Below are 26202 nucleotides of genomic sequence, written 5' to 3'. Positions count from 1 at the left end.
TCTAGAGGTGCACACCTTTCCTTGAGCTGTACTGGCTATTTATCATCTTCTTATGTCTACATTTTAATTGGGTTGTCTATTAATGAGCTCTAAGAATTCTTTATATATTCTACTCATAGGTTATATGCATTGCAAATATGGTCTGTTTAAGGACTACTTTTCATTTTAATGATGTCATTTAAAGTTCTACATTTTGACGGAATCTCATTTATCAGTTTTTTTCTTTTATACATCATGTCTTTTGTATCCTAGGTAGTTCTTGCCTACCCCGAATTCATAAACATTTTCCCTTATAATTTCTTCTTAAAGTTTTATACTTTTAGGCTTTCATATTTAGGTTCTTAGATCCCTTCAAGTTATTTTCATGTATGGAAAAAAGAGGTTGAGGTTAATTTTTTACGTATGGATACCAGGTGTTCTAGTGCCATTTGCTGAAAACACTGTCTCTTCCTCGGCTCTTGAATTGAGTTTATATTCTATAAAATGCTAATGTTAAATAATCTTTCAAAACTCAGTGGACCATATATGTGTAGTTCTATTTCTAGATTCTCTGTTTTATTCAAATGGTCTATATGTCTTTCCTTACACCAACACTGCCTTGATTTCTGTAGCTTTAGAAGAAGTCTTAAAAGTAGGTACTAAATGTCTTCCAACACTTTTTCTTTTTTTTAACTTTTCTGGGTCCTTTGTACTCCTACATAACTTAAATTTCAATATCTAATTCTTCATTTATAGCAAGTATATACAGACCTGAATTTTTATATATAGCTTGTGTTTTCTAATCCTGCTAAATTCAAATGCAAGTTCTAGGGGCTCCTAGAGATTTCTTAGTATTTTCTCTGTAGATGATCATTTCATCTACATATAAAGATTTTGCTTCTACCTTGCCAATCCTATCCTAATTGTGTCATTTTATTGCCAGACTATTTTGGTGGGGCCTAGGTTTCAAAGTTAAAGGACTGATAAAGAGTAAGCATATCTGCCCTTGTTCCCCACCTTAAGGAGAAAGCATTGAATCTTCTCCGTTCATATAAGGCATTCTCGCTGGAAGTATGGCGTACATGTCTTTAATTTGTTGAGAACATTCTGTTCTACTTCTAGTCTCCTGATAGCTTTTACCATGAACAGCTGTGGAATTTAGTCCAATACTTTTTCTCCAACTAGTGACAGGATCATATGGCTTTTTCCTTTCCTCTGTTAAAAGGATGACTTTTGGGGGTGGATCTTCCAATGCTGAACCAACGCTGCCATCCCCATAACAAAACCACTTTCTACATACCGCCAGATCTGACTTCTAATAGTTTGTTTTGTTAAACAAATTTCTATTGTGGGACCAAAATGACTCCATTTTGGAGCCGTCTCCTTTGTTCTCTCAAATTTGTGCTTAAACTAGGAATTCACCACTTGAAATTCCTGAGTTTATTACCCAACCACCTGTGTACCCGGGGAGAGAGCGTTCCAGGCACACTATCTGTAGGATAAGCAGTTAATGAGCTGACTGTCCACACAAGATAGATGCGGCCATTAGTGGGTCTGCTAACGATCAGTATGTAACAACCGGCCGTTAATCTTTGCCCCTTTTCTCCCTCACAAAAATCTATACGTAACCCCCTTAACCCCCCCTAAGCCTAACCAATCAAAACCCTACACTTCATATGTATTTAGTATTAACCAATCACCTGGCTACTAACAACCAAAGCTTGTTGTATACTCAATAAAAACCCTGCTAGTTTTGAGGCTCGGGGCTCTCTCAATCTCGATCCGCTGCGTCGGTGACAATTGAGAGTCCCTGCTTAAGCTTGAATAAACGACCCTTGTGTGCTTACATCGGAAACGGTCTCCTGGTGGTCTCTGGGACTTCACAATCTGGGCACAACATTTGGGGGCTCGTCCGGGATCCCAAGACCTTCAGGACTCCCGTACCGGAGGGTCAATGCCGGCTGGTGAGTGTTTTTTGTGTTTGTAAAGTCTGGGCCTATTTTCTGGGAAGGTCGGCAGACGGTCTAGGCGGACGCGCTGCAAGGGCCGCCGACCCGGGATCCTGGAAGACGTTCCGGATTCCGCTGGTGGGGACGGAGTGCCCCAAGAGTACGAGTCAGTGAGACTCCTGGAGGGACGGTGCGGGTCGCTCCCGCGGCACGGCACGAGGCCGTCGTCCCATTTGCATTGCCTCCGATCAGGCGGAGGACGGTTTTGTCTCTCGTGTTTCTTTCTGTTGTGTTTGTCTGTGTGTTGTACTGACTTGGACTGAGACGATGGGACAGACTGTGACTACCCCTCTTTCCCTCCTGAAAGATCATTTCAAGGAAGTTAGGGAGAGCGCTCGTAACCTAAGTTTAAAAATTAAAAAGGCTAAGTTCATCACCCTCTGTAGCTCGGAGTGGCCCACCCTTGGGTCAGGATGGCCCCCCGAGGAAACTTTTGATTTGCAAATTATACGCAGAGTTCGTAAAGCCATCCTTCATCCCGACCAGGTACCCTACATTGCCATTTGGGAATTTCTGATCTCTAACCCACCCCCATGGGTTAAGCCTTTTTTGCCTTCACAGCAGCAGCAACCGGAGTTAATCCTGACGGCCAATGAAAAGGCTCCTAAAAAGCGCGCGGATGAAAAACAAACCGAAACCAAGCCAACCGCGCCACTTTACCCTGTCCTCCAGGGAGGGACCGAAGAAGATCTTATATTTCCTCCCCCCTATTCCCTCCCCTTTCTTCCGCCACAGCAGGCTGGAGGAGGTGACCCAGTCCCAGCCGGGACTAGGGAGCCCGCCCCGGGCGCCGCCGACAACCATGATGGTCCCGCCCAAAATACTCGTCACCGGCGCGCCGCCTCGCCGGCAGGACCGGCAGACTCAACTGTCTGCCCGCTGCGAGCAATAGGGCCCCCTGATGAACATAGAAACCAGCCTCATCATTACTGGCCCTTTGCTACCAGTGATCTTTATAATTGGCGCCGACAACACGCCAATTTTTCTGATAACCCTAGAGATTTGATTAACCTGTTAGAAACTGTTTTGTTTACCCATCAGCCCACTTGGGATGACTGTCAATAGCTTCTGCAGGTCCTGTTCACCACTGAGGAACGAGAGAGGATCCAGAATGAGGCCAGGAAATTGGTTCCTGGTGACAATGGTCAACCCACCACCAATGCTGACACTATCAACACTTCTTTTCCTCTGTCCCAACCCAACTGGGACTTCAACACGGCAGAAGGTAAGGAGAGGCTTTGGGTCTATCGCCAGGCTCTATTAAAAGGTCTGAAAGCAGCAGCGAGGAAGCCTACAAATTTGGCTAAGGTAGGGGATATACAACAAAAGTTAGATGAAAGCCCTGCTGCTTTCCTAGAAAGAATTCAGGAAGCTTTTCGTAGGTACACTCCTATGGACCCAGAAGCAATTGAGACAAAGGCAGCTGTAATAATACATTTTGTCAACCAGGCGGTGCCAGACATTAAGAGAAAGTTACAGAAAGTAGATAGGTTAGGAGAAAAGAGTATTCAGGACTTAGTGGCAGTGGCAGAGAAAGTGTATAACAATAGAGAAACCACAGAGGAGAAACGAGAAAAAGCTGATGACCGCCAGACCCGAAACTTAGCTCGGATCTTTCTGGCTGCCACTGCGGGAGAACAGAAGGAACGTGAACGTAGACTAAGAAAGATTGTGGTGGAAGGAGAAAACAAAGAGAGACGCAGAGAGCGCCCCCAGTTGGGGAAAAATCAATGTGCTCATTGCAAAGAGTATGGACACTGGGCCAGAGACTGTCCCAAAAAGAAACAACAGGAAGGACGCCCCAAGGCCCCTATCCTGGCTATGGATGAATTAAATGATTAGGGGGGACGGGGTTCGGCACCCCTCCCCGAGCCCAGGGTAACCCTAAAAGTGGAGGGGAGACCTATCGAGTTCCTAGTGGATACAGGGGCTCAACATTTGGTCCTACTTAAACCATGTGGCCATGTTTCTGATAAGACCTCCTGGGTTCAAGGAGCTACAGGCATGAAAAAGTATTCATGGACAACCCAAAAAACAGTAGACTTGGGAGTGGGCCAAGTAACCCACTCATTTATGATTATACCAGACTGCCCCTACCCCTTATTGGGAAGAGACTTACTGACTAAATTAGGGGCTCAAATTCATTTCCAACCCGGGGGCACAAAAGTCCTTAATCAGGAGGGAAGGCCCATTCAGGTACTAACCATAAACCTAGAAGATGAATATCTGCTACATCAGAAAAGGGCCCCTCCTGATCCTGACATGGAACAATGGCTCACCATGTTCCCACAAGCATGGGCAGAGACTGGAGGCATGGGGTTAGCTGCACACAGAGCACCAGTGTTCGTGGAAATAAAACCTGGGGCAGATCCTGTACAAGTTCGCCAATATCCTATGTCCCTAGAGGCCCAGAAGGGAATAACTCCACACATCAGGAGGTTGCTTGCTCAGGGGATCCTTAGGCCTTGTCAATCAGCCTGGAACACCCCCTTGTTGCCAGTGCGAAAACCTCATTCTAATGACTATCGGCCAGTGCAGGATCTCCGGGAAGTGAACAAGAGGGTTATGGACATCCACCCCACAGTGCCTAATCCATACACCCTTTTGAGTTCACTTACCCCGAGCCACCGATGGTACACAGTCTTGGATCTCAAAGATGCTTTTTTTAGCCTTCCGCTAGCACCCAAAAGCCAACACATCTTTACATTTGAATGGAGTGACCCAGAACAAGGCCTCAACGGACAGCTGACATGGACCCGATTACCCCAAGGATTCAAAAACTCTCCCACCGTCTTCGACGAGGCCCTACATGAAGACCTGGGTGAGTTTCGCCTCCAGAACCCCCAACTAACTCTGTTACAATATGTAGATGACCTCCTCATAGCAGCTGAAACGCGGAAAGACTGCCTAAGTGGAATCAAGAGACTCTTGATAGTCATAGGAGAACTGGGGTACCGGGCGTCCGCCAAAAAGGCCCAGATCTGCAAACCCGAGGTAAGCTACTTGGGGTACATGCTTAGGGAAGGACAGAGATGGCTGTCGGATGCTAGAAAAGAGACAGTTCTTAAGATACCCACACCAGATTCTCCTCGAAAAGTCAGAGAGTTCTTGGGATCGGCGGGCTTCTGCCGCCTATGGATACCGGGGTTCGCAGAGCTCGCAAGGCCCCTTTACGAGGCAACCAAAGACAATCAGGCTTTTCAATGGACAGAAAAGCTACAAAAATCTTTCGATCAAATTAAAACAGCCTTGCTGACGGCACCAGCCTTGGGCTTGCCCGATATTACTAAGCCATTCCACCTTTACATTGATGAAAACAAAGGAGTCGCTAAGGGCGTCCTGGTCCAGCATCTAGGGCCATGGCGCCGCCCAGTGGCGTACCTATCAAAAAGACTTGATCCAGTTGCATCAGGATGGCCCCCGTGTCTAAGAATGATTGCAGCAGTGGCTCTAATGGTCAAAGATGCTGACAAGTTAGACATTAGGCCAAGAACTGTGTGTGACCACCCCTCACGCTATTGAGGGAGTCCTAAAACAGCCTCCGGATCGATGGCTCAGTAATGCTCGCCTGACCCACTACCAGAGCTTACTCCTAAATCCAACCCAAGTTGTCTTTCAGGCCCCGGGTGCTTTGAACCCAGCCACACTGTTGCCAGACCCGAACTTGGAGGCTCCGCTTCACGACTGCACAGACATCCTAGCCCAGGTACATGGAATTCGAGCAGATCTGAGTGACCAACCATGGCCAGATACAGATGATACCTGGTACACTGATGGGAACAGTTTTGTTCGTGATGGCCGAAGGTATGCAGGAACAGCAGTGGTGACAGAGACTGAGGTCATTTGGGCAGAACCATTGCCCACCGGGACCTCAGCACAACGGGCGGAGCTCATAGCTCTGACCAAGACATTGACTCTAGGACGGGGCCAAAAGTTAAATATATACACAGATAGCCGGTATGCCTTTGCCACTGCACACGTCCATGGGGCCATCTACAAAGAAAGGGGACTCCTGACAGCTGAAGGAAAGACTATTAAAAACAAAGAGGAGATCCTTGCCCTCTTAACAGCCCTCTGGCTACCTAAAAAATTAGCCATTATCCATTGCCCAGGACACCAAAAAGGCGACACTCCAATTGCCAGAGGAAATAATTTAGCTGACCAGACAGCCCGAGAAATAGCCTTAAAGATTAATCTGACACTGGCCACTCAGCTGCCCGATCCGGGAAATGCAGCCCTACCAAAAAAACCCCAGTACACTGAAGAAGATTTAAATTGGATAAAACAATTACCTATGCCTCAGTGCCTCAACGGGTGGTGGAAATCTTCTGATTGTAAAGTCATCTTGCCTAAAGCGCTGGGAGAACAAGTTCTCTCCAAGGTGCACCGGACCACCCACATGGGCACTCGAAAAATGCAAGATCTCCTGAGACATGCTGAAATTAAGATCCGTGATGCTAATTCTAAAATTGAACATATTGTTGCTACCTGCAAAGCCTGTCAATTGACAAATGCCACCCACAATAGGGCCAACCCAGGAAATAGGCTGAGGAAAAGCCGACCTGGAGCCTATTGGGAATTGGACTTCACCGAGGTAAAACCTGAAAGGTATGGTTATAAATACTTGTTAGTTTTTGTAGACACTTTTTCAGGATGGACAGAAGCGTTTCCTACCAAACATGAAACAGCGCGAAGTGTGACTAAGAAACTGCTAGAAGACATCCTGCCAAGGTATGGTTTTCCAGTAATGCTAGGATCAGATAATGGACCCGCCTTTATTTCCAAGGTGAGTCAAACCCTAGCACAGATATTGGGGACGGATTGGAAATTACATTGTGCATACAGACCCCAAAGTTCAGGACAGGTAGAGAGGATGAATAGAACATTAAAAGAGACCTTAACTAAATTAACCTTAGAGACTGGCGGTGACTGGGTGACTCTCCTTCCCTTCGCCCTCTATAGGGTACACAATTCACCCTATAAGATGGGATTAACTCCCTTTGAAATCATGTTTGGAATTCCCCCTCCCATTATTCCCAACCTTCAATCAAATGTGCTTGTTAAATTTGATGACCAAAAGTTGTTACTTTCTTTAAAAAGCCTCCAAAGTGTGCACGAGGATATCTGGCCTAAATTAGAAGCCTTATATCAAACTGGACTGCCTCCCAAGCCCCATCGCTATCGACCAGGAGACTGGGTCTTCGTCCGGAGACACCAACAAAAGGACCTTGAGCCCCGTTGAAAAGGACCCTACGTCACAGTCCTGACCACGCCCACCACTCTCAAGGTCGACGGGATTGCCTTGTGGGTGCACTACACCCACGTTCGCCTTGCAGATCCTCACGCTGTCCTAGAGGACTTCGTTCCATCATGGCAGGTGTCCAAAGACCAAGACAATCCCCTCAAACTCAAGCTGCATCGTCGACGGTCATGATTGTGGTAACTGTACTTTTGACACCGATTTTAGGAGGACAGAACCCACATGCTCCCCTAAATTTGACCTGGATGATCATCAATACCGCCACAGGTGACATTATTAACAGCTCGTCCAAAGTGAGCCCACCATTAACCTGGTGGCCTGCTCTAGAGTTTGATCTCTGTCGGCTAGCCACTGGCAGCTGGGATATCGGACACTGGAGCCTAGAGTCACGGGGAAGGCCTGAATGTGGGGAAACAAAAAAGGGGTGTACCCTCCCCCCGGTCAATTCACAAACACTGGGTTACAACCATGTAATTCGCAGGGCAATATTACGAGACACCCCCTTCTACAGGGAGGACTCTGCGTTGCCTTAGGTGAAAAATGTTGCTTCTATGTAGATCATTCAGGAGTGGTCAAAGAGTCCATGGCTAAAGTTAGGGAGGGCATCGCCAAACGTAAGCGAGAAAGAGAACTATCTCAAAACTGGTTCGAATCTTGGTTTAATTCTTCCCCTTGGCTAACTACCCTAATCTCTACCCTGCTAGGCCCCTTGCTTATCGTGTTACTACTGTTGACCTTTAGACCTTGTATACTCAATAGACTAGTTTCGTTCATCAAAAAACAAATTAACGCTGTTCAGTTAATGGTGCTCAGGTCCCAATACCAGCCAATTCCTACCGACTTGATAAAATTAACCCCCAGAGGCCCATGATTGGCCCTCTATAGCATCATGAGAAGGGGGGAATGTGGGACCAAAATGACTCCATTTTGGAGCCGTCTCCTTTGTTCTCTCAAATTTGTGCTTAAACTAGGAATTCACCACTTGAAATTCCTGAGTTTATTACCCAACCACCTGTGTACCCGGGGAGAGAGCGTTCCAGGCACACTATCTGTAGGATAAGCAGTTAATGAGCTGACTGTCCACACAAGATAGATGCGGCCATTAGTGGGTCTGCTAACGATCAGTATGTAACAACCGGCCGTTAATCTTTGCCCCTTTTCTCCCTCACAAAAATCTATACGTAACCCCCTTAACCCCCCCTAAGCCTAACCAATCAAAACCCTACACTTCATATGTATTTAGTATTAACCAATCACCTGGCTACTAACAACCAAAGCTTGTTGTATACTCAATAAAAACCCTGCTAGTTTTGAGGCTCGGGGCTCTCTCAATCTCGATCCGCTGCGTCGGTGACAATTGAGAGTCCCTGCTTAAGCTTGAATAAACGACCCTTGTGTGCTTACATCGGAAACGGTCTCCTGGTGGTCTCTGGGACTTCACAATCTGGGCACAACACTATCTATGTTCATACTTTTTTCTTCTACTATCTTTATCCAGTTTTAGGATTAGCATGATGTTGAGTTCCTAAAATGAGGGGAGAAGTGTTCCTTTTTTCTGCTTTGTTTGATATAATTTATCAGTTAAAATGTTTACGAGCCTGCTGTTGTCATATAAGTAGGTTTTCAAGCTAGGAATATACTTTCCTTAATAGGTGCTATTCAAATTTTTATTTCCTCCAGAGTTAGTTTCATTAATTTGTCTTCCAAGGTACTTCTTAGAAGTTGTCAAATTTATTTCAAAACAGATTTTTGAAATATGCTTTCTATATCCTTTTAAATTCTGTAAAATCTGTGGTAATGTCTCCTAGATCTTGATATTGTAATTTTAAAAATGTATAACTGATATTGTAAAACAGGAAGAAAAGGTCTGAAGGAGCAGGGAAAATGGAAGGGGTAAGGAAAAGGAAAGAAGGGAAAAGAAAAAATATGAGAAAAGGAAAAAAATGGAAACAAAGTCTTTGCAAATACCGAACGGTGGAGGGGGCGAAGGGAGGGAGGGGAAGGGGAAAAAAATAAGAACCAAGATAGATCATGTAATGGTACAAGATCCCAATGATGAATGTAACTGTATTTTATACCTAAAATGTACCAATGAACTTAATGGGAAAAAAAAAAAAGACTAATCAAAAATGTTAGGAGCACCCAGGATTGAAATATGGTTTCTCCAGGGTAGACTTCACTAGGCAGAACTGTTCAGGGACCCGGGGCAGGAGAAATGGAGCGGGCTGTTGCGGTGGACTTTCCACTTTTACTAGGACTGGGTCTGGCCTCCTGTCTTGTCAGGAGCTGCAAGGCCCACTCACCACTTCTGGACACTGGGCATGTACAGTGTGGCCAGTCCAAACTGAAATGTGCTATAAATGTACAATGGGACTTCAAAGACAGTATAAAACATCTATTTTATATTCATTATATGTTTAGATAATATGTGGGGGTCCATGGGTTAATCTTACTAAAATATAGTTCACTTGTTTCCACTTTTTAAATGTGGCCACTGACGTATTTATAATTCCACATGTGTTTTGCATTACATTTCCCTGAAACCATGTGATCTGGAAGCAGAGCCCAACCCTCCCCGGTATTCAGACCCCAAGACAAGTTCCCCTATCTTTGGAATGGCATGCTGGCGCACCATATCCTGCCCTGTTTGTTTTTACTTTTAGGTGTTCAGTAGGTGTTACTGGGATGAATTAAGTGAAAAACGTTTTTCCTTTTTCCTCTCTTCAGGTTTGCAGCACTAAAGTTATCAGGTGCCAGTTTTGCTGAAGGTTGTTGGTGTGGGAAGGGTGGGAAACCGAGGACTGCAGTCTGAAATGCAGTGTTTTTTAACTTTGAAGAAGGAAGGATGTAAAAATAAGAAAATTGCCATTTGCCTATCAGTTTGATATTTGCAGGAATAATTGGGAAGGGCATAGACAAGAGGAAACAGGCAAACTTCTTGAAGGGCAATTTGATAATGCATACAAAACTTGAATTAAATACACCTTGTGGCCTAGAAATTTACCTCAAAGTTTATTTCAAGGAAGTACCTGGGCAAAAGCACAAAGATAACTAATTGCGTTATGAAAATGGAAAGTTTAGTGTTCAGTAGATAGGTTAAGTACATTTAGAGCATTATGTAGTGGCTAAAAACATGTTCAAAGAGAAGTGGAAAATCTAGTAAAGGCAGAATATATGTTACGAACTAAAATATGTAAAATCATATACATAGAATGACACTGGAAGAACATACACTATGATGTTAAGGGGTTCTCAACCTGCAATGGAATATCAGTGGTTTTCCAAGCTGCTTACTGGTATTTTCTTTCTCTTTCTTTTCTTTTTTTCTTCTCTTCTCTTTTTTTGGTTTTCTTTCTTTGCAATGAGCGCGCACAGTATACAAAGAACACTTTTTTGATGAAGTATGAGAAGGCACGGGTTATGTAGTAATATCCAACATTCACTGAGAGTTTACCAGCCATCGTGCCAGACATTATGTTATTTTGTTCTGTGGCATTTGACTTTTAACAGACCGGGCGCCCTCTAGATTTAACTGACAACGCTGGCCTAAATATCTGCGTATTATCTCCCACGTGCAATAACGAGCCAGACAATTGCCCTGACAAATAGAAACAGTTCCAAAGTCAACATTTCCTTTCGGGTCATTGCAAGCAAGAAAGCCTGCGGAGTAGACAGCTACTCAAGGCGCTTACCGCTGCGCGGCCCCGACAGGGCTGCGAACCCGCACAGAAGTACTTAGCTCATTTGCTCAATTTGGCTAACGCTTTGCTATCAAACGCAAGGGGCGAGGGGGCGGGGCGCCGGAAGCGCTGGCGGCGTGGAGCTTGCTTCCCGAGGAGCACGCCTCGGGGCCAGGCCAAGTCTGGCGCCGCCCTTTCGCCTGCGAGGACCGACAGGTGTGGCACCTGGCTGCCGCCCCGGGGCGCCCCGCCCGCGGCGCACATTGCCCCCTGGCCGGGACCAAGCCCGCGCCCGCGCCCGCGCCGCCCGCAGAAGCGCCTCGGCCGCGATCCTCGCTGCGCCCCGCCGGGTCCTTCGCCACCCGAGCCGGCTCCGCTTGCGCCCCGGGCAAGGCCGGCGGCCGATGTGTAGCGCTCCTGGGGGAGGAACCCGCTCTCGCCCGCCACCTGACCCGGCGCACGGAGACCGCGCCGCCCGCTGCGGCTTTGTTCGGCGTCGTCCGTGCCCACCCGAGGCCACCTTTCCGGGAAGTCGGCGATCGTGGCCACAGCGCACCTGGCGCCCGCCTGTCTGGACTCCGCGCGCTCCTTGCCCGCGGGGGACACGCAGGTGAGCGATGGGGGCTCTGCGTCTGGGGGTGATCAGGTCTGGCTCCCTGCCTTGGTGGCCACGGAAGGGGACCGCGTTTCACGTAAAGGTTTTGGGCACGTGTCTCACCCCCCATTACGAGCCGTGTACACAGGTGCCGCTGTGGCTCCCTGCGTGTTTTCCCCGAGAGCCTCGCCCTTGGGCGATGGAAGTCTAGGGGATTTGCCTCTGCGGGGACCCCACCTTCGAGGAGAAACTTCTGCCCCTCCCCCGTTGCCCCGCTTCGCCTGGCCACCTTCTGAGGTAGGAAAGCGAAGCGGCAGTCAGAATTGGATCTTGAAAACGTGTGGTTTTAAACGTTTTTCCTTTTCCAGCGTGCCCATAGCATTGCAGTCGTACCTTGTGTAGCTTTTTCAGATTGGCTTCTTTCACTTTTATGCGTTTTTAGTTTCTACTCCTGACTTTTTAATGACCATCATAGAGAGACAATTATTAATGGACTGATGACATTGTGGATAAGCTACCGGTGAAAATTCCTTTTGTTAATTATGCTCTAACTGCCCTGTGGGTGCATTTGGCAGTTACAAAGCGTTTTCGCTGTATCCCTAACACCTGGAAGTTAACTGGTCGCCTGGCAGATGCTAATTTTTGGGTAAATGAAATTGTATGCAGTTGTCTCCATGCAAGGTTCAGCAATACTATGAGGTATTTTAGAATACCCTTCATAGGTTAGTAAATATAAAATGATTTTAATTGAGAGGGCTGAAATAGCCTTGGGTAAAATAAAAATCAGCAATTTTATTTTAAGATACACTCAGTATCTTCCACGGCTGCTGGAGGGGGACTCTGCTTGTGCATTCCCTACAGTCTCCCACTTCAGTGCTGCAAAAGCCGGCTTGTAGGGAACAGGGAAAGGGGACTTTACTAGAGTCTCTGCAGTATGTCCTAGTCTCCCGAGAGCCAAAAGAGCACAAGGTGAATGAAAGATGAGACAGAAGAAGCTGAGCTTTGGGTCTGGTCAGTGCTGCTTTGGGCGGCAGATGAAAGCCCCCAGTTTACTGCACCTTTTATTCAGTACATCGGGAGAAACAAATGTAACAAATGACTTACAGAGAGTTCAGTACATCCGCATAGACAAGATGTAACAATCCAAGAACAATGAGGAACTGAGTAGATGTTTGTTCCTCCCAGGATGTTTTCAACTGGTGTAATATTGTCCTGGAGAATCACAGCATCACTGGATCATTGAGGTCTCACTTGTGACCGGAGGCCAAAATGCAATTCTGTCTCAGAATTTCATAGCTGGGCTGTAGGCAAGAGAATTGGGCTAACCAAATGATTTTGCCCTAAAATTATGTAGCGTTGCTCCCGACCCCGGCTCCCTGGGGTAGCTGAATACATTTGAAGCCTGTCCTTCTGTTTGCCTTTTCATGTTCTAAACAGCTCTGGTCCAGTTGGCTTCCTTTTTCTCCTCCACTGAAGAATTACCTGCCACAGTCCCCGAGGATGATTGCTACCCTCAGCCTCCTCTTCCTTTCCTACTCCCAAGTCTCTGCTCTTGATCTAAGTTTCCCTATTTCCAGTTAGGAAACTTTGCCCTTGACTAGGGGACTTTTGCACCCAGTCTCACGGAATCCTGGCAACAACTGTCCAAGTAAAAATGGGTGGGGCCACCCCATTTCAGGGAAAAAGGACTTGATAGACTGAAGTGAAGGAACTTTCCAGAAAGGCTCATGCCCAGGTCTCGTGCCAGCCAACTGCTGCTCTTTCCACTCCATCTGTGCACTGCGCCCTCTTGTCCTGGCTCAGAAGCCCTGGGCTGGACTGCAGGTGTGCAGTCTGCTAGCTGTGTGGCCTTGAACTTCACCTTCTCCAACACTGTTTCTTCATCTGTGAAAATGGAAACTGTGACATCTATGGGGTCGTGAGGGCTGTTAAATGAGATTGTGTTAAATGTAACGATAATCTTTTACCATCGTTCATCTAGGAAATGAACAACCACTTAGCAACGATTTTCCCACACGGTCTCGCTGTGGAACTGAGATTCCCCCCATTCCAGAGGGGAATGAACTAAGGCAGGGATGTCGTTATTTGCAGACTGGGCTATAATTCATTTTCCACTATCAGTCCTGTGTGTATTCCTGAACCTCAGAACCCCCTGCCCCAAACTCCGAGTGCAGTGCATTTGGGTCCTGAACAACATAAAGCATTTCCAGCTATCAGCCAGACAAACATGGAGATTTGTCTACAAGTGTGTCCCTGCAGGTTAGAGGGTGTGCGACTTATGCCTGTGACGTATACCCAACCCAAGGAATCCAAAATGGCAGATGGTCCCTGGGGGCTGCATTTTGGTTTTCCAACTGAAAATTTGCCGATTCTTTTAGGAAAATCATGACCCTTCCTAGGCGGCTCACTCCCTTGGTTGCTCTTTCTTTTTCTGTTAATTTTTTGAGATGGGATTTCACTGTGTTGCTCAGGCTGGTCTTGAATTTATGGGCTCGAATGATCCTCCTGCCTCAGCCTCCTGAGTAGCTAGAACTAGAAGCATGTAGCACCGTACCCAGCTCTTCCAGGCAGCTTTTAAAACTCTCCATAGCTACGTACAGTGTTGCATACCAGTAGTCACAGCTACTGAGGGAGGCTGAGTCTGGAAGATCAGATGAGCCCAGGAGTTCAGGCCCAACCTGGGCAACATAGTGAGGCCCCATCTCAAAACAAAAACCCCACTTTTCCTAGCATATCAAACTAGAAATGGGTTATCCACTTCCCTTCGCTCTCTGGGCCTGAGCCAAATATTTTACCAGTGAACAAGGAAGGTGATTATTACTGTGACAGACAGCAAGAACTTCCTGGCCAAAGACTTTCACCTCCATTTGTAGTCTTTCTGCTCAGGTAGTGCTGCCCTTACAGAGGGCTCAGATTCCCATCCTGTTGATTTGGAGAAGGCTGCCAAGGGCTAATCTCACATTTGGGGTTGGAGTTGCATTTTCTAAGGCAGTGGAAGTGGTTTCTTTTGTCACCCTGCTCTCCATTTCCGGTCACTGAGGAGAAGGTAGGCATTGTCCTGCTGAGCTGCCTTCCGCCAACACAGATCCAACCCTTCTTAAAAAACAGTCTTGTTTTGGCTTTTGTATCCTGCTGCATCGCAGGAAATGTAGTCCCTTGGCTCCTGCGCGTGTAACATGTTTGCAGCATCCTGCAGCAAACCTCCCACATCTGTCACAAATGATCCCGGCGCTATTTGGAACCAGGATCCAAGGGCAACAATCAGAGGCCAAGATCAGGGTGGGGAGCTGTAAGTCTGTGGGAAACTCACAAGTTGGGGTAACACATGGGCTTAGCATGAGTAATGGAACGGAAAGGAAGGACGATGAGGAGCCAGGTGTGTTGTAATGGAAAGGTTTGACCAGGTGCCCCTGGCTTGCACATCATCCCAGCTACTTTGCACAAGAATACAGAGGCCCTGGAAATCTTCTCCTGTCATGTGCTTCAGAGTGGGAGTTGCTGGCAGGCGTTAGCTGGTGGAAAACATCAGGGTGGCAGATGTTTAATTATGGGTCTGTTCTCCATTTCTGCTCAGAGCCCTTTTTTCTGGAGCCTGGGCTTCTGCCACAGTGTTGCCTTTTGCCCCCAGCCCCAGCATCTCTCCCTTGTTCAACATTCTCCCAGACTCTTTCCCCAGAATCCAAAAGACAGGGATTGAACAGATCACAGGGAAGCCAGAGAGGAATCTATGCAGCTGTGTGATGTGGGTCAAAACACTTAAATTCTTTGTGCCTCAGTCTCCTCATCTGCAAAATGGGGATAATATACCCTTACTGGCTAGCCACAAGGGTTAGGAGAGAAGACACAAATGTATGGAGTCTGGTGCCAAGCATGCAATAAGTGCTCACTAGATGATAGTAACTGTTGATGTTTTACAGTGGAATTCATCCTGTAAAGACTGTTGCAGGCTGGGTGCAGTGGTGCACACCTATAGATCCAGCTACTTGTGAGGCTGAGACAGGAAACTCACTTGAGCCCAGGAGTACAAGGCCAGACTGGGTAGCATAGTGAGAACCCATCTTAGAAAACAAACAAATGAACAAACAAAAAAACCTCAACAAACTTCTGCAGATATAGGGCAGTATTTTCAATGCCAAATGAGTATTGTGAGAAAGTTCTGATAATCCACTGAGAATAAGTGTTTGAGATGATCGGGTGATAATCAAAGAATGCAAATAATACTTTGCCGGCATTGAAATACCATGTTTTTCTTTTATCTTGGTAGAAAATGGAAATCAGCACAAAGATGTCCCTGGAAGGATCCTTCCCATCTTTTATGTGTAGGAAACAGGGAAAGGGGACGTTACTAGAACCTCTGCAGTAAGTCCTAGTCTCCTGGGAGCCACAGCAGCACAAGGCGAATGACAGGAAAGGTAGAAAAATGAGACCGAGAAGAAGCTGAGCTTTGGATCATTGCTGCTCTGGGCGGCAAAGACGAAAGCCCCCAGTTTACCGGACCACATCGGGAGAAACAAATGTAACAAATGACTTGCAGAGAGTTCAGTACATCTGCGTAAACAAGAGGTAACAATCCAAGAACAAGGAGGAAGTGAGTAGATGAAGATTTAAGATGTAATCTTGTCCAGGAGAATCACAGACAGCATCACCGGATCATTGAGCTCTCAGTTGTGACCGGAGGCCAAAATGCAGTTATGTCTCAGAATTCCACAGCTGGGCTGTAGGCAGGAGAGCTAAGCTAACCAAATGATTTTACCCTAAAATTATGTAGCATTGCTCCCGACATATAGTTGCCATCGTGGTGCTTTGTTTACCCTGCAAGTCTGTCTTGCCTTCACAAAAGACACCAGGCACAAAGGGCTGAGACTCAATCCCTAGTTTTAGGCGTTTGCCACTTGACACTCGAGACAGGGTTGTGGGAGAGCTAGCTGTACTGGGTTGTGTAGGGGTGGGGACTGGAGGGATGTGCGCTGCTGAGCTTCCCAAGCCTTCACCATCTGATCCAGCACGGGAGGAAGCGTTTGACATGTCACACCCATTTGCAGATTCCCAGCCTAGATTTTTGTTTTAATGTGCAAAAACTTAGAAGACTTGAAAAGCATTCAGCTGGGCAAGCAGAGGCACAGAATACAGCAGGATAACGTTGCTTAGGTTTCTGGCATGGTTTCAGACATGGAAGGGAGGGCCTGTGTTGCCGGTGTCTTCCTGTGCCAGAGGAAATTCTGTTGTCCTTTCCACTTTGTCTTCACAGGGAGCTCTGCGAATCTTTGTTTTATAAATGATTAACAGGCCTGAACTTCAGGCTCCTGCAGGCACCCACGGACAGAAGTGTAAACACCAGGTAATCGCTCTGAAGCTAAGGAATAGACAGCATTAGGAGGTCTTTCCCTCCGCCTGTGTCCCTGCCTGACTCCCCAGCAGGTGGGAGGCTGTTCCTGCACCCGGTGGAATATAAGAGGAAGCATGTACTTGGGACAGAGGGACTCTCAAGCAAGGCTTGCTGGCATGCACCCAGGCTGGAAGCTGGCAGGAAGCTTGTGAGCCCCTCAGCAGGCCACAACCTTCTGGGGCGGCTTTCTCCTCCCTCTCATCATGCCTGGGAGCCCCTGCCGTCCTCGCTGTTAAACATTGTCTATCTGGTTTTCACTTAGGCTGGGTCAAGACTCCCGCCTCAGTCATCTGAAGCAGGATGACCTTGCACAGAGACTGTCAGCTGTTCGGGATATTTGTTTTTTGTTTTTTTGTTGGGATATTTGATTTAGTTTGTTTCAGAACTGTTTTGAAATCCGAGGAGCTGGACTTAGAGCAGAGTAACTCCAACTATCTAGGCCCATGACAGGTGGAGCAAATGGGATTTTTAAAACCAGCAGCCTCTGGTCCAGCCTCCTTCTTTTGCAAGCGAGAAACTGCGGCCTCTCTCAAGGTCACAGGGCATCTGGGTGAGAACTAGGGTCCCTGGATCTGCATTCCACAGTGAGGTGGGTGTGGTTCCTGCCAGGTAGTGTTTACAGATGTGCCATCTCAGGGCAAGTGAAGTTCTTCTGAAGTTCTTCGTGTACTTGATTGAGTCGTTTTAAACTTTTCTGCAAATCAAAAGGAGCAACATTTCCTGGGTGACTTCAGTCTTCAGTGCAATTGTCGCTCTCAGCCTGTTCCACCAGTTTTCTGAATGTGGAGTCCTGCAGCTGGAAGACGTCCTGCAGAGGTGCTGGAGCACTCAAACAAGGAAAGAATTCATTTTGGTGCAGCTTATGTTGAGGGCACTTTGTGAGCTGCTGGAGATAACCAGGCATCTTCTGCTGTGTGTCCTGGAGAACTTATGTTCCTCAGTGGAGGTGGGAGCACAAAGGCTAAATGCCTGGCCCCTACCCCTCCATATTTCTGCTGTGGATTTTTCTTTTTAGAATTAGCTCCTGAAAGAATGTCAGTTATTTATTTGTTGGAAAGAAAATTTAGGAAGACGTGCCTGTAGCATTGTCATGCTCTTCTCAAGTCTCTTTTATTAGGCAAGTTTAATGCAGAGATGGTCTTGAAAATATGGGATTCCAAAAGGGCAAAATCTGGAATTTCTAAAACCTGTTAAGATATTTTTAGGTTTTCCCTGGTAAATTGTACTGGCAAGAAGTGCCTGACTCCTTTCTGTCCTTCCAGTACATACTGGCTTGCTTAAAACTAAGACTGTCTGAATTGCACATCATACTCGTGATTATACCTGGGTCTCACAGCTTAAATTAGAAATAAGCTCCAGGTATTTCTTTTATCAAAGGTATTTCTATCTCACTGGTCTATCCTTTATGAGAAGCTTTCACTTCCTGCCCTTTAATACTGTCCCCAAATGTGATCAGTAATAAGGCTTCATGGAATTGAATCTTACCTATGTTAGAAAGATCTTCAGGTTACTGTAATTATCGTGGCAAGGAGGGGCCTCCACAGCCCTGTTTGTGTCTTGGAAAAAGCCAAGTCATTGCCATCTTTGCCAGTGCTTTTTGGGCAGCTCACAGGAGTAATTGCTAATGCAATTTTTTCTCTTTCTGGCCCTATAGTTCTCTATCAACATGCCCTCTTTCTTGTTGCTGGGAGCCATCTGCATCTTCCTGTTTTCCAGAGGTAAGATTTTTTTTGGTGGGGAGTAAAGTATTTGGGATTTGGTTTGCTTCAAATCCTGTTAACTTTTTTTTTTTTTTTTTAGCTACATCCCCAACACCTTTTTGTATTTTTAAATTTTGAGACAGGGTCTTGGTAAGTCACTTAGTTGCCCAGGCTGGGCTCAAACTTGCATTCTTCCTGTGTTGGCTTCCCAGAGTGTTGGGATTACAGGCATGTTCCATTACGCCCAGCTTGATTTTAACTCTAGAGGCGTCTTGACTCCATCTGTGTCTCCACTCCACAGCCGCCTCCCTGCTCTGAACCCCATCACCTTGTGTTCAGACTGCTACTGCAGCCTCTGAGCTGGTCTGCCTGGGTCCAGCGGGTCCTCTTCCAGACCAACCTTCATGTAGCCATTGCCAAATGCAAATCTGATCATGTCTTGACCCTTCTCCGCCCCCACCGCATGCTTCTAAGTGACTTTCTGTCGCTCATAAGAGGTGCTGTCCAATCCTGTCCCGTGGCCATCTCAAGTCCCCAGTGATACCCGCTCTGCCCTTTGTACAACAGCCCCTACTTTTCCAGTCCTGCCTGGTACCTTTGCTCCCTGCCTTCAAAGAGAAACCACATTGCTCTGTTGGTGTCTCCTTGTAATCACACAATGTATGAGCCCCACTCCCTGCGCGCGTCGTGGGATTCCCTCTCCTTGACCTCTTTCCTTTCCCCAAGGCCCCTTGTGCCCCTGTTCCTTCATCTAGCCCCTGCCCTTCCCTGCTGCTGAGCTCAGCCACCCAGCCTTGTTTCCTCTGTGCTCACTCTGGGTCATTGGCAGCGATTAAGCATCTATAAGTAGACTTGTGCCCTTTGATACCCACCATGTGTAGCTACAGAGGGGCTGACTTTTCCAAACATCTCCCCAAGGTTACCACCCCTACTACCTTCAGGCCATTCACTGTTCAGCAATTCCTTGTTCCTAGCATGTTACCCCTGCCTTGGAAGTGTATTTTTCATTTTTATTTAATTTGTGTGTGTGTGTGTTGGGGATGAAACCTAAGGCCTTGCATGTGCCAGGCAATCACTTTGCCACTGAGCTGTCCCCTCAGCCCCAACATCTATTTTTGGAATTGTTACTCATTGCTGATATACCATTATTATAATTTTATCGCTCATATATCATTATTTATAATTTTATAATTTTTCATTTGGTATCAGAATGCAAAATGTATTCCTGCTTGTCTTAGTGACTTTCCTTGTCACTGAGGCACAATACCTGACACCCACAACTGAAAGGAAGAGAAATTCCTGTTGGCTCACACTTCAGCTCATAGTCGGCTGGCTCCAAGGCAGGACAGCATGGCACAGAGGCATAGAGGGGTAGCCGGTCACGTCATGGCCTCCAGGAAGCAGAGAATGAAGGGAGGAACTGGGCAGGGAGAGACGGCCCACGTCCCAGCCCCTCTGATCTGTGCCTCTGGCAGCCCCAGCCTCCTGACGTGACGTCTGGCTGTCGTGCCCCACAATCCAATCACCTTTCGAAAGCCCCAGTTTTGAGCACGTGAGGCTTTGGTAGAGGGGGCCTCCACATGCAAACCGTAACACCTACCTTGCTCTTTATTTATAGTCATTGCACTGAACAGATATACCAGCATTTACGTAGTACCTCTCTGTTTATCTCTAGCACAAGGAAGCCTGAAGAGGGTGGTCTTAATCCATATTTCCCTTCTCTAAAATTACTTTTCCTTCAGGTCTGTTTTCAGTTGTGATAGGGGCTCAATGGGGGTGAGCATTTTTAGGACTCTTAATTCGAAATATATGGTGAATGTTTATATGTTAAAAATGTATTATAATAAAAAATAGATTGCCATTAATCCTCCTGAAAATACTCCTCACTTCAAACTTATCTCATTGGTCTTGCCACTTTTTGAAGTAATTCTGGGAATCTTCTGTGAGTATCTTTACAAAATGTGACAAAAAATACAGTGTGTGTTTCTGCCAAGTGCCATCCCATGGAAAGGCAGGCTTGTGAGAACACAATTGTACGTTAGCATCCACCTTATTCATTGGATCTGGCACCTTGTGACTTCTGGATTTGCCCCAAAGTCAAAATGACCATGAAAGGTAAACATTTTCAATCAGTTCAGAACATCGAGGTAGCTACAATAGCACACCTAAAAATGCATTTAAATTTTCACATTTAAGATAGTACATCTTGTGGTTTGAGTTCAAGCATTCTGTTACCTGTTTGAACATTTCCCCCAGTGGTTTTCTGTGAATCTGTTTCTTCTGTGAATTACCTGTTCATATCCAAGGTTAATTTTTATTGCAAATGTTTTTGGTGAGGGGCTTACAGGGATGTACATAGATACATCCTTGTACAGGCAGAGAGCCGCAACCAGCGGGGGACACAGTTATGACAACTAATTAGGGACCAGGGTCTTTAGAATTACAGGCTCTCTGTAGTCCCCTATATGTTTGTTTTGTTTTTTCAGAGCTGGTATTGAACCCAGGTCCTCATGCATGCCAGGCAAATGTTCTACCACTAAGCTACTGCCTGAGCCCCCTCCGTGTAGTTATAATCTTTGTCTTCAAAATTCCCAAATCTGAATTCAAAGATACCTCATAGAAGTTGGGTAAGAGGGATGTTTCTTTGTCCTATCCATGTGGCAGTTTTTGAAGCGCAGATATCACTGGGCTCCTCCATAGTCCTATTGCCTGCACTGCTGGAGCCTGGTTCTGGTCCCATAACATGGAGGTAAGATTCCTCTCTGTTCCGCCTTGTCATGAATGCCCCTGGTGTCTTCTCTCCTAGTACCCCCATGCCTCCCTCTTCAGAAAGTCCACGTGAGCAAGGAGACCATTGGGAAGATTTCGGCTGCCAGTAAAAGTAAGCAGCTTTTACTTATCCTTCCAGACACCCATTCAGACACCCAGGAGATAGACCCGGAGGAGACCGTGTTACTTCTGAGAATTTCCACCCCACTCTCAGCTTTCTTCGGGCTGTCACCATATTCACCTTCCTCAAACAGGGGTCTGCTGGTAAAAACAACCTCTGCAAACCGCACCCCCCCACCCCATTTTAGTATTGAGGATTTAACCTAGGGCCTTCACATTGAACTGTGTCTCCAACCCTTTATACATTTTTTAAAATTTTGAGGTAGGGTCCCACTGAGTTACAAAGTGCCCAGGCTGGGCTTGAACTTGCTGTCTTCCTGCCTCCAACTCCGAGTGCTGGAATTACAGGCATGCACCACCATACCCCATTCTGTATAAATCTTTTCTCCTGAATTTCTTGGGCTGCACCTCAAGACCCTCTACTACCTGACCATCATCTACCTAGCCACCTCATCTCCCACAATAATCCCTCTTCTGCCTTTCTAGTCAGCATCTCTCCACATGCTCAAGCCACACCAGCATTCCCACACGCTTTGCCTGTTCCCTCCTTCTCTGGAGAAAACCCTCATCATCTACCAGCTCCAGTGCTGCCCTCTGGGGGCCATCTCTGCTGTGCTTCTCTGACTCCTGCTCCCTTCCTGCCTCCTGGTGAGCTGAGTGGGGGCAGTGGAGTGGAGTCAGAACACTCTGGGTTAGATTTCCAGTTCCACCGCTTCCAGATACCTTGCCCCTAGGGAAATTACTGACTTATTCTGTGTTCTGCTTTCCTCATCTGTCCAGGTGAGTAAAAAATAGCAAATCTCCTTAGGATTCAGGTGAGTATTTTGATGGTAGGTGTTAACTTTTCATTGCTGTTACCAGATACCTGAGAAGAACAACTTAAAGGAGGACATGTTTATTTTGGCTTATGATTTCAGAGGTTTCAGTCCATGGTTACTTGGCTCTGTTGCTTCTGGGTCCATGGTGAGGCAGAAACATGGCAGGGAGCATGTGGTGGGGCAAAGCAGCTCACCTCATGGTGGATAGAAGGAAGACAGAGGGAAAGAGCCGGAGGGGAAGAGGGGCCAGAACATGATACAGTCCCTGAGTTCACACCCGTGATGATCCATTCCCTTCAACTAACCCATCACCTCCAATAATGTCATCAGTTTATGATCTCTTCATAGATCAGTTGATGATCTATCTCTTCATCCACAGATGAAGTTAAAAGCCATCAAGGTCCAATCACTGCTCTAGGGCCTACCCCTGCACATGACTGCACTGGGGATCAAGCCCTCTTTGGAGGATGCATCATCATTGAACCACATCAGGATTGGAAATAGCTAAGAAGTACACAGTTCTTTCTGGAGATGATGCAAACTGCTCTACAGTTGGCTGTCGTAATGAGGGTGTGCATATGTGAATGTGCTAAAGACACTGAACTTGCCAAGTGTGGTGGTGCATCCCTGTAATCCCAGCTCTCCAGGAGACCGGCAAGAAGACTGCACATTGGAGCCCAGCCTGGGCAACTTCTCTGCTTAGCAAGACCCTGCCTCCAAATAAAACATTAACAAAGGGCTGGGGATGTAGTTGAATGCAAAGGCCTTGGGTTCCATCCTTAGTACCTCACAAACAATGAATCGTACACTTCAGATGGTGAATTTTGTGGTATAGGAGCAATTTTCAAAGAAATGAAAAAATAGTAACTGGTCTCACTGTGGCTATGAGTTAAATCAGCACAGCTAGAGTGTCTCAGGTGGCACTAGAATGGAGAAAATGTGCATCCGGTGCTTGCTACTTGAATGTCTGGGTAACAGGGCCTCATGAGGAGGCCGGTGTCCTGGACTAGATGGGCTGGCCATCTAGTAAACTCCTCAGAGAGCTCAATTAGTGTGGCTGAACTTGTGCTTCAGATGGGCCCAGGCATGAGTCTTTAGTTCACCCACACCTGTCTCACTCTTCCTAGTGATGTGGTGCTCAGCCGCCATGGACATCCTCTTCCTGTTAGATGGCTCTCACAGTGTTGGGAAGGGGAGCTTTGAGAGGTCCAAGCACTTTGCCATCACAGTCTGTGATGCTCTGGACATCAGCCCTGAGAAGGTGAGTATAAGTCTTTTCTATCATTGTATTTGGGTATCTTTGTTTGCAAGTGACAGAAATCCAATTGTAAACAGAGTGAACTTACAAGCTGTGGAACTGGAAGTCCAAGGGGCAAATCCTAGCATGGTGGCATACATGGGTCCGGTGGATTCCTTCTTTTTCTCCCTTCCATTGTGCTTTTTTTGCTTGACTTCCTGGTAGATTTTCTTCACATGGCAAAGATACTCTGCACTGTCCTTCAAGCTAGTGATAGCAGGAAAAAAGAAATCCTTGTGGATCTCAAAGAATTCCCAGGAGAGTTCTGGCTGGGCAGGCGTAGGCCACATGACACACCTTGGCTAATCACAGTAGCAGGGGAAGACCCTTTGGTCAGACCTGAGCCAAGTGCTTATACATGTTTTGGGTATAAAGAGGGTTCCCCATTGGAAGCAGAGGCTACATTTGCAGAACAATGGGAAAGGTGACACATTGAGAAGAGTCTCCACACACAGTCCTTTCTGTTTCCTTGAAAAGATCCCCTCCTGCCTGACTGAATCCAGACAGAATCTTCATTTCTTGGCCTTCCCAACTTCAAATAGTAGGTCTTAAATGTCAGCAGAGTGCGGTATGTATGGCTTTTGTTTTTAAAAGGGACAGTTTTGAGCAACCCAGCAGAAGGGGCCAGGAACACTGACAGTTCCCAAAAAACGAAACCCGAATGGCCTGCGGAAACCTCCCTCAGAGCAACAGCAGATCTCCCACTGACAGTGCCATTTTTGACTTACTGATTTGGAAAAATCTAAAATTTATTGATATGTGCCACTGGCAAATCTTTAAGAAACTGGTTTTCCCCTCACAATGACAAAGGCTTGGACTCTCTGACCCAGCCATTCCACTTCCACTTCTAGAATTGATTCTGTAGATATTTCCCCCCATGCAAAATAACACCCACACAGTTATACAGTGCCTTGCAGTATTATTTGTAATTGTAAAAGATTTCAGGAAACCCAAATGTGCATTGATCGGGAACAGGTAAATCCATTCCAGTGCGTTCACATAGTGAATCATGGGGCAGCTGCTGAAAGTGAGTAAAAGACATTAGAGCAAATTGAATGTAAAAAGTAAGGTGCAGATGACATGGAGAATATGTTGCTTTTATGTGAAAATGAAGGGAAATGAATGAAATCTGTATTTGTGTTTGTATAAAGAAAGGGAAGGCTGAGGGAGTGGTTCCTGTTGCAGAGGAGAGAGTGAGCTAAGCAGGTAAAATACAAGTCAAGGGGGGGAGACCCAGCAGTATAGGTTGTTTTATACTTTCTGGATTTTGAACCATCTGAACCTTTGCCAAAACTAAATACAAGATTAGGGGCATTTTGGCCTGGAAAGCTGTAATTATTTGAATTACAGACGAGGTACATATAGGTTGAGGAAGGAAGTGGTGCCATTCCTGAGTTAATCCTGGTAAAACCTGTAGGATTTAGGAGCAAACATGGCTTTTAACGAGGGCCAGGTTTGCTCCAGGCTGGCCTGTCATTTGGGGAGTGTGTGCACTTTCCCCAGGACTTCAGACACTCTTCCAGTCATCTGCAGACACCTGCAGACACTACAGTGGGCTTTATTTTGTCCAACCACAAGCAGCTAGTTCTGAGCATGATCTAAACCAGCATGGACCCCAAAAGGCCAGGGCAGAAGACTGCTGAGTCTCTGCCCTCTCCTATACAGGGCTTTTCTTTTAAAGTGACTCCTTACAAAGTTTACTGGTGATTCCTGGAGGAAGTGGCAAAAGTATTACTGTATTGGTATTAATGTAGTGTATCCTGAAATGAGCGGTGTACAGACCCCAGGGGATGGCAAGTTGGAAGAGAAGAGCTGTGTGAATTGCATGTTTTGCAGGGGAGGAAATGGCCTCAGAAAAAAAGGCTTAAGTCACTGCCTAGGGTTGCACGGCAATCTCAGGCGAGAGCTAAGTGTGGAAGACTCAGGGCTCTTGATTCTCAGCCCAGGACTTGCTCCATTAGGCCCTGTGTCATTCCCAGGGGATAACCTCTGAGGTAGGGTGAGGTAATGGCATTTGGAAATCACACCCTGCTACCACACAGCAAGTGGACAGCCAGCAGTGTGGCAGCGTGGAGGAGGGTGACTGGACAGTAAGAAAAACATGTCAGGAGTCTTTATGGCTGATGCTGTTAGGAGCAGATGATCAGAGTTTAGGAAATTTAGCTTCAGTATTGCTGGATCACATCCAGAATGTGGCATCGAGTTCAAGGGCTGATTTTTAGGTTTGATATTGGAAAAATAGCTCATCATAGAGCCAGGAGAGGGACACAAACCTTCATATAGGAAGGACCCTCGTTATCATTTTCATGCAAAAGAGTGAAATACGGCTCTGTTTTATTGTGAGGGCAGAATCTAGGTGTTTAGGGAGTTTGATCTGGGCTTAACTTCAGAAAGATTTTCTTGTAGCGGGACTCGGAGAGCAAAGGAGTTGGGTGATTATTTGGCTCAGTGAGTGTCTGATCTCTAGGGTGTGTGAACAGACCATTTGCTGCTGTAGAAGGGTTTGTGTGTCCGGGAGTTTAAGATAGCTCTGATCTGTGGCTTCAGGCTTTATTTTGTTTATTTCTTGTGGTGCTGGAGGTGGAAGCC

The 26202-nt window shown here is 46.5% G+C and overlaps 2 protein-coding genes and 1 long non-coding RNA gene across 20 annotated transcripts in view; 2 read left to right on the top strand and 1 right to left on the bottom strand.

The window, feature by feature from the left end:
- Positions 1 to 26202, bottom strand: part of Afap1l2 (actin filament associated protein 1 like 2) — a 176378-nt gene that overhangs the window by 13270 nt on the left and 136906 nt on the right. The window lies entirely within an intron of this gene.
- On the top strand, positions 1224 to 8660 carry LOC147825747 (uncharacterized). The gene is made up of 2 exons (XR_015440464.1): positions 1224 to 6596; positions 7089 to 8660. It is a non-coding gene; the product is annotated as an uncharacterized LOC147825747 (long non-coding RNA).
- The window catches only part of Vwa2 (von Willebrand factor A domain containing 2), a 41987-nt gene continuing 26676 nt past the window's right edge, over positions 10892 to 26202 (top strand). For 2 of the 13 annotated variants that reach the window (XM_087185666.1, XM_087185665.1), the window contains exons 1-5: positions 10894 to 11538; positions 15788 to 17855; positions 18564 to 18627; positions 21416 to 21490; positions 23444 to 23577. In XM_087185666.1, the coding sequence (XP_087041792.1) occupies positions 17772 to 17855; positions 18564 to 18627; positions 21416 to 21490; positions 23444 to 23577 (357 nt within the window). In that variant the 5' untranslated portion in view covers positions 10894 to 11538; positions 15788 to 17771. Of the gene's footprint in view, positions 11539 to 15787; positions 17856 to 18563; positions 18628 to 21415; positions 23578 to 26202 lie in introns of those variants that run through there. The other 11 variants (XM_087185674.1, XM_087185675.1, XM_087185672.1 and 8 more) reach the window with 10 other exon arrangements.

Source organism: Heterocephalus glaber, unplaced genomic scaffold, assembly GCF_053883595.1.
Source record: "Heterocephalus glaber isolate CG9 unplaced genomic scaffold, H.glaber_assembly_v1.0 deba00001497, whole genome shotgun sequence".
Taxonomy (NCBI): Eukaryota; Metazoa; Chordata; class Mammalia; order Rodentia; family Bathyergidae; genus Heterocephalus; species Heterocephalus glaber.
Note: the sequence above shows the minus strand (reverse complement) of the source record. Positions and strands in the feature narration are given on the sequence as shown.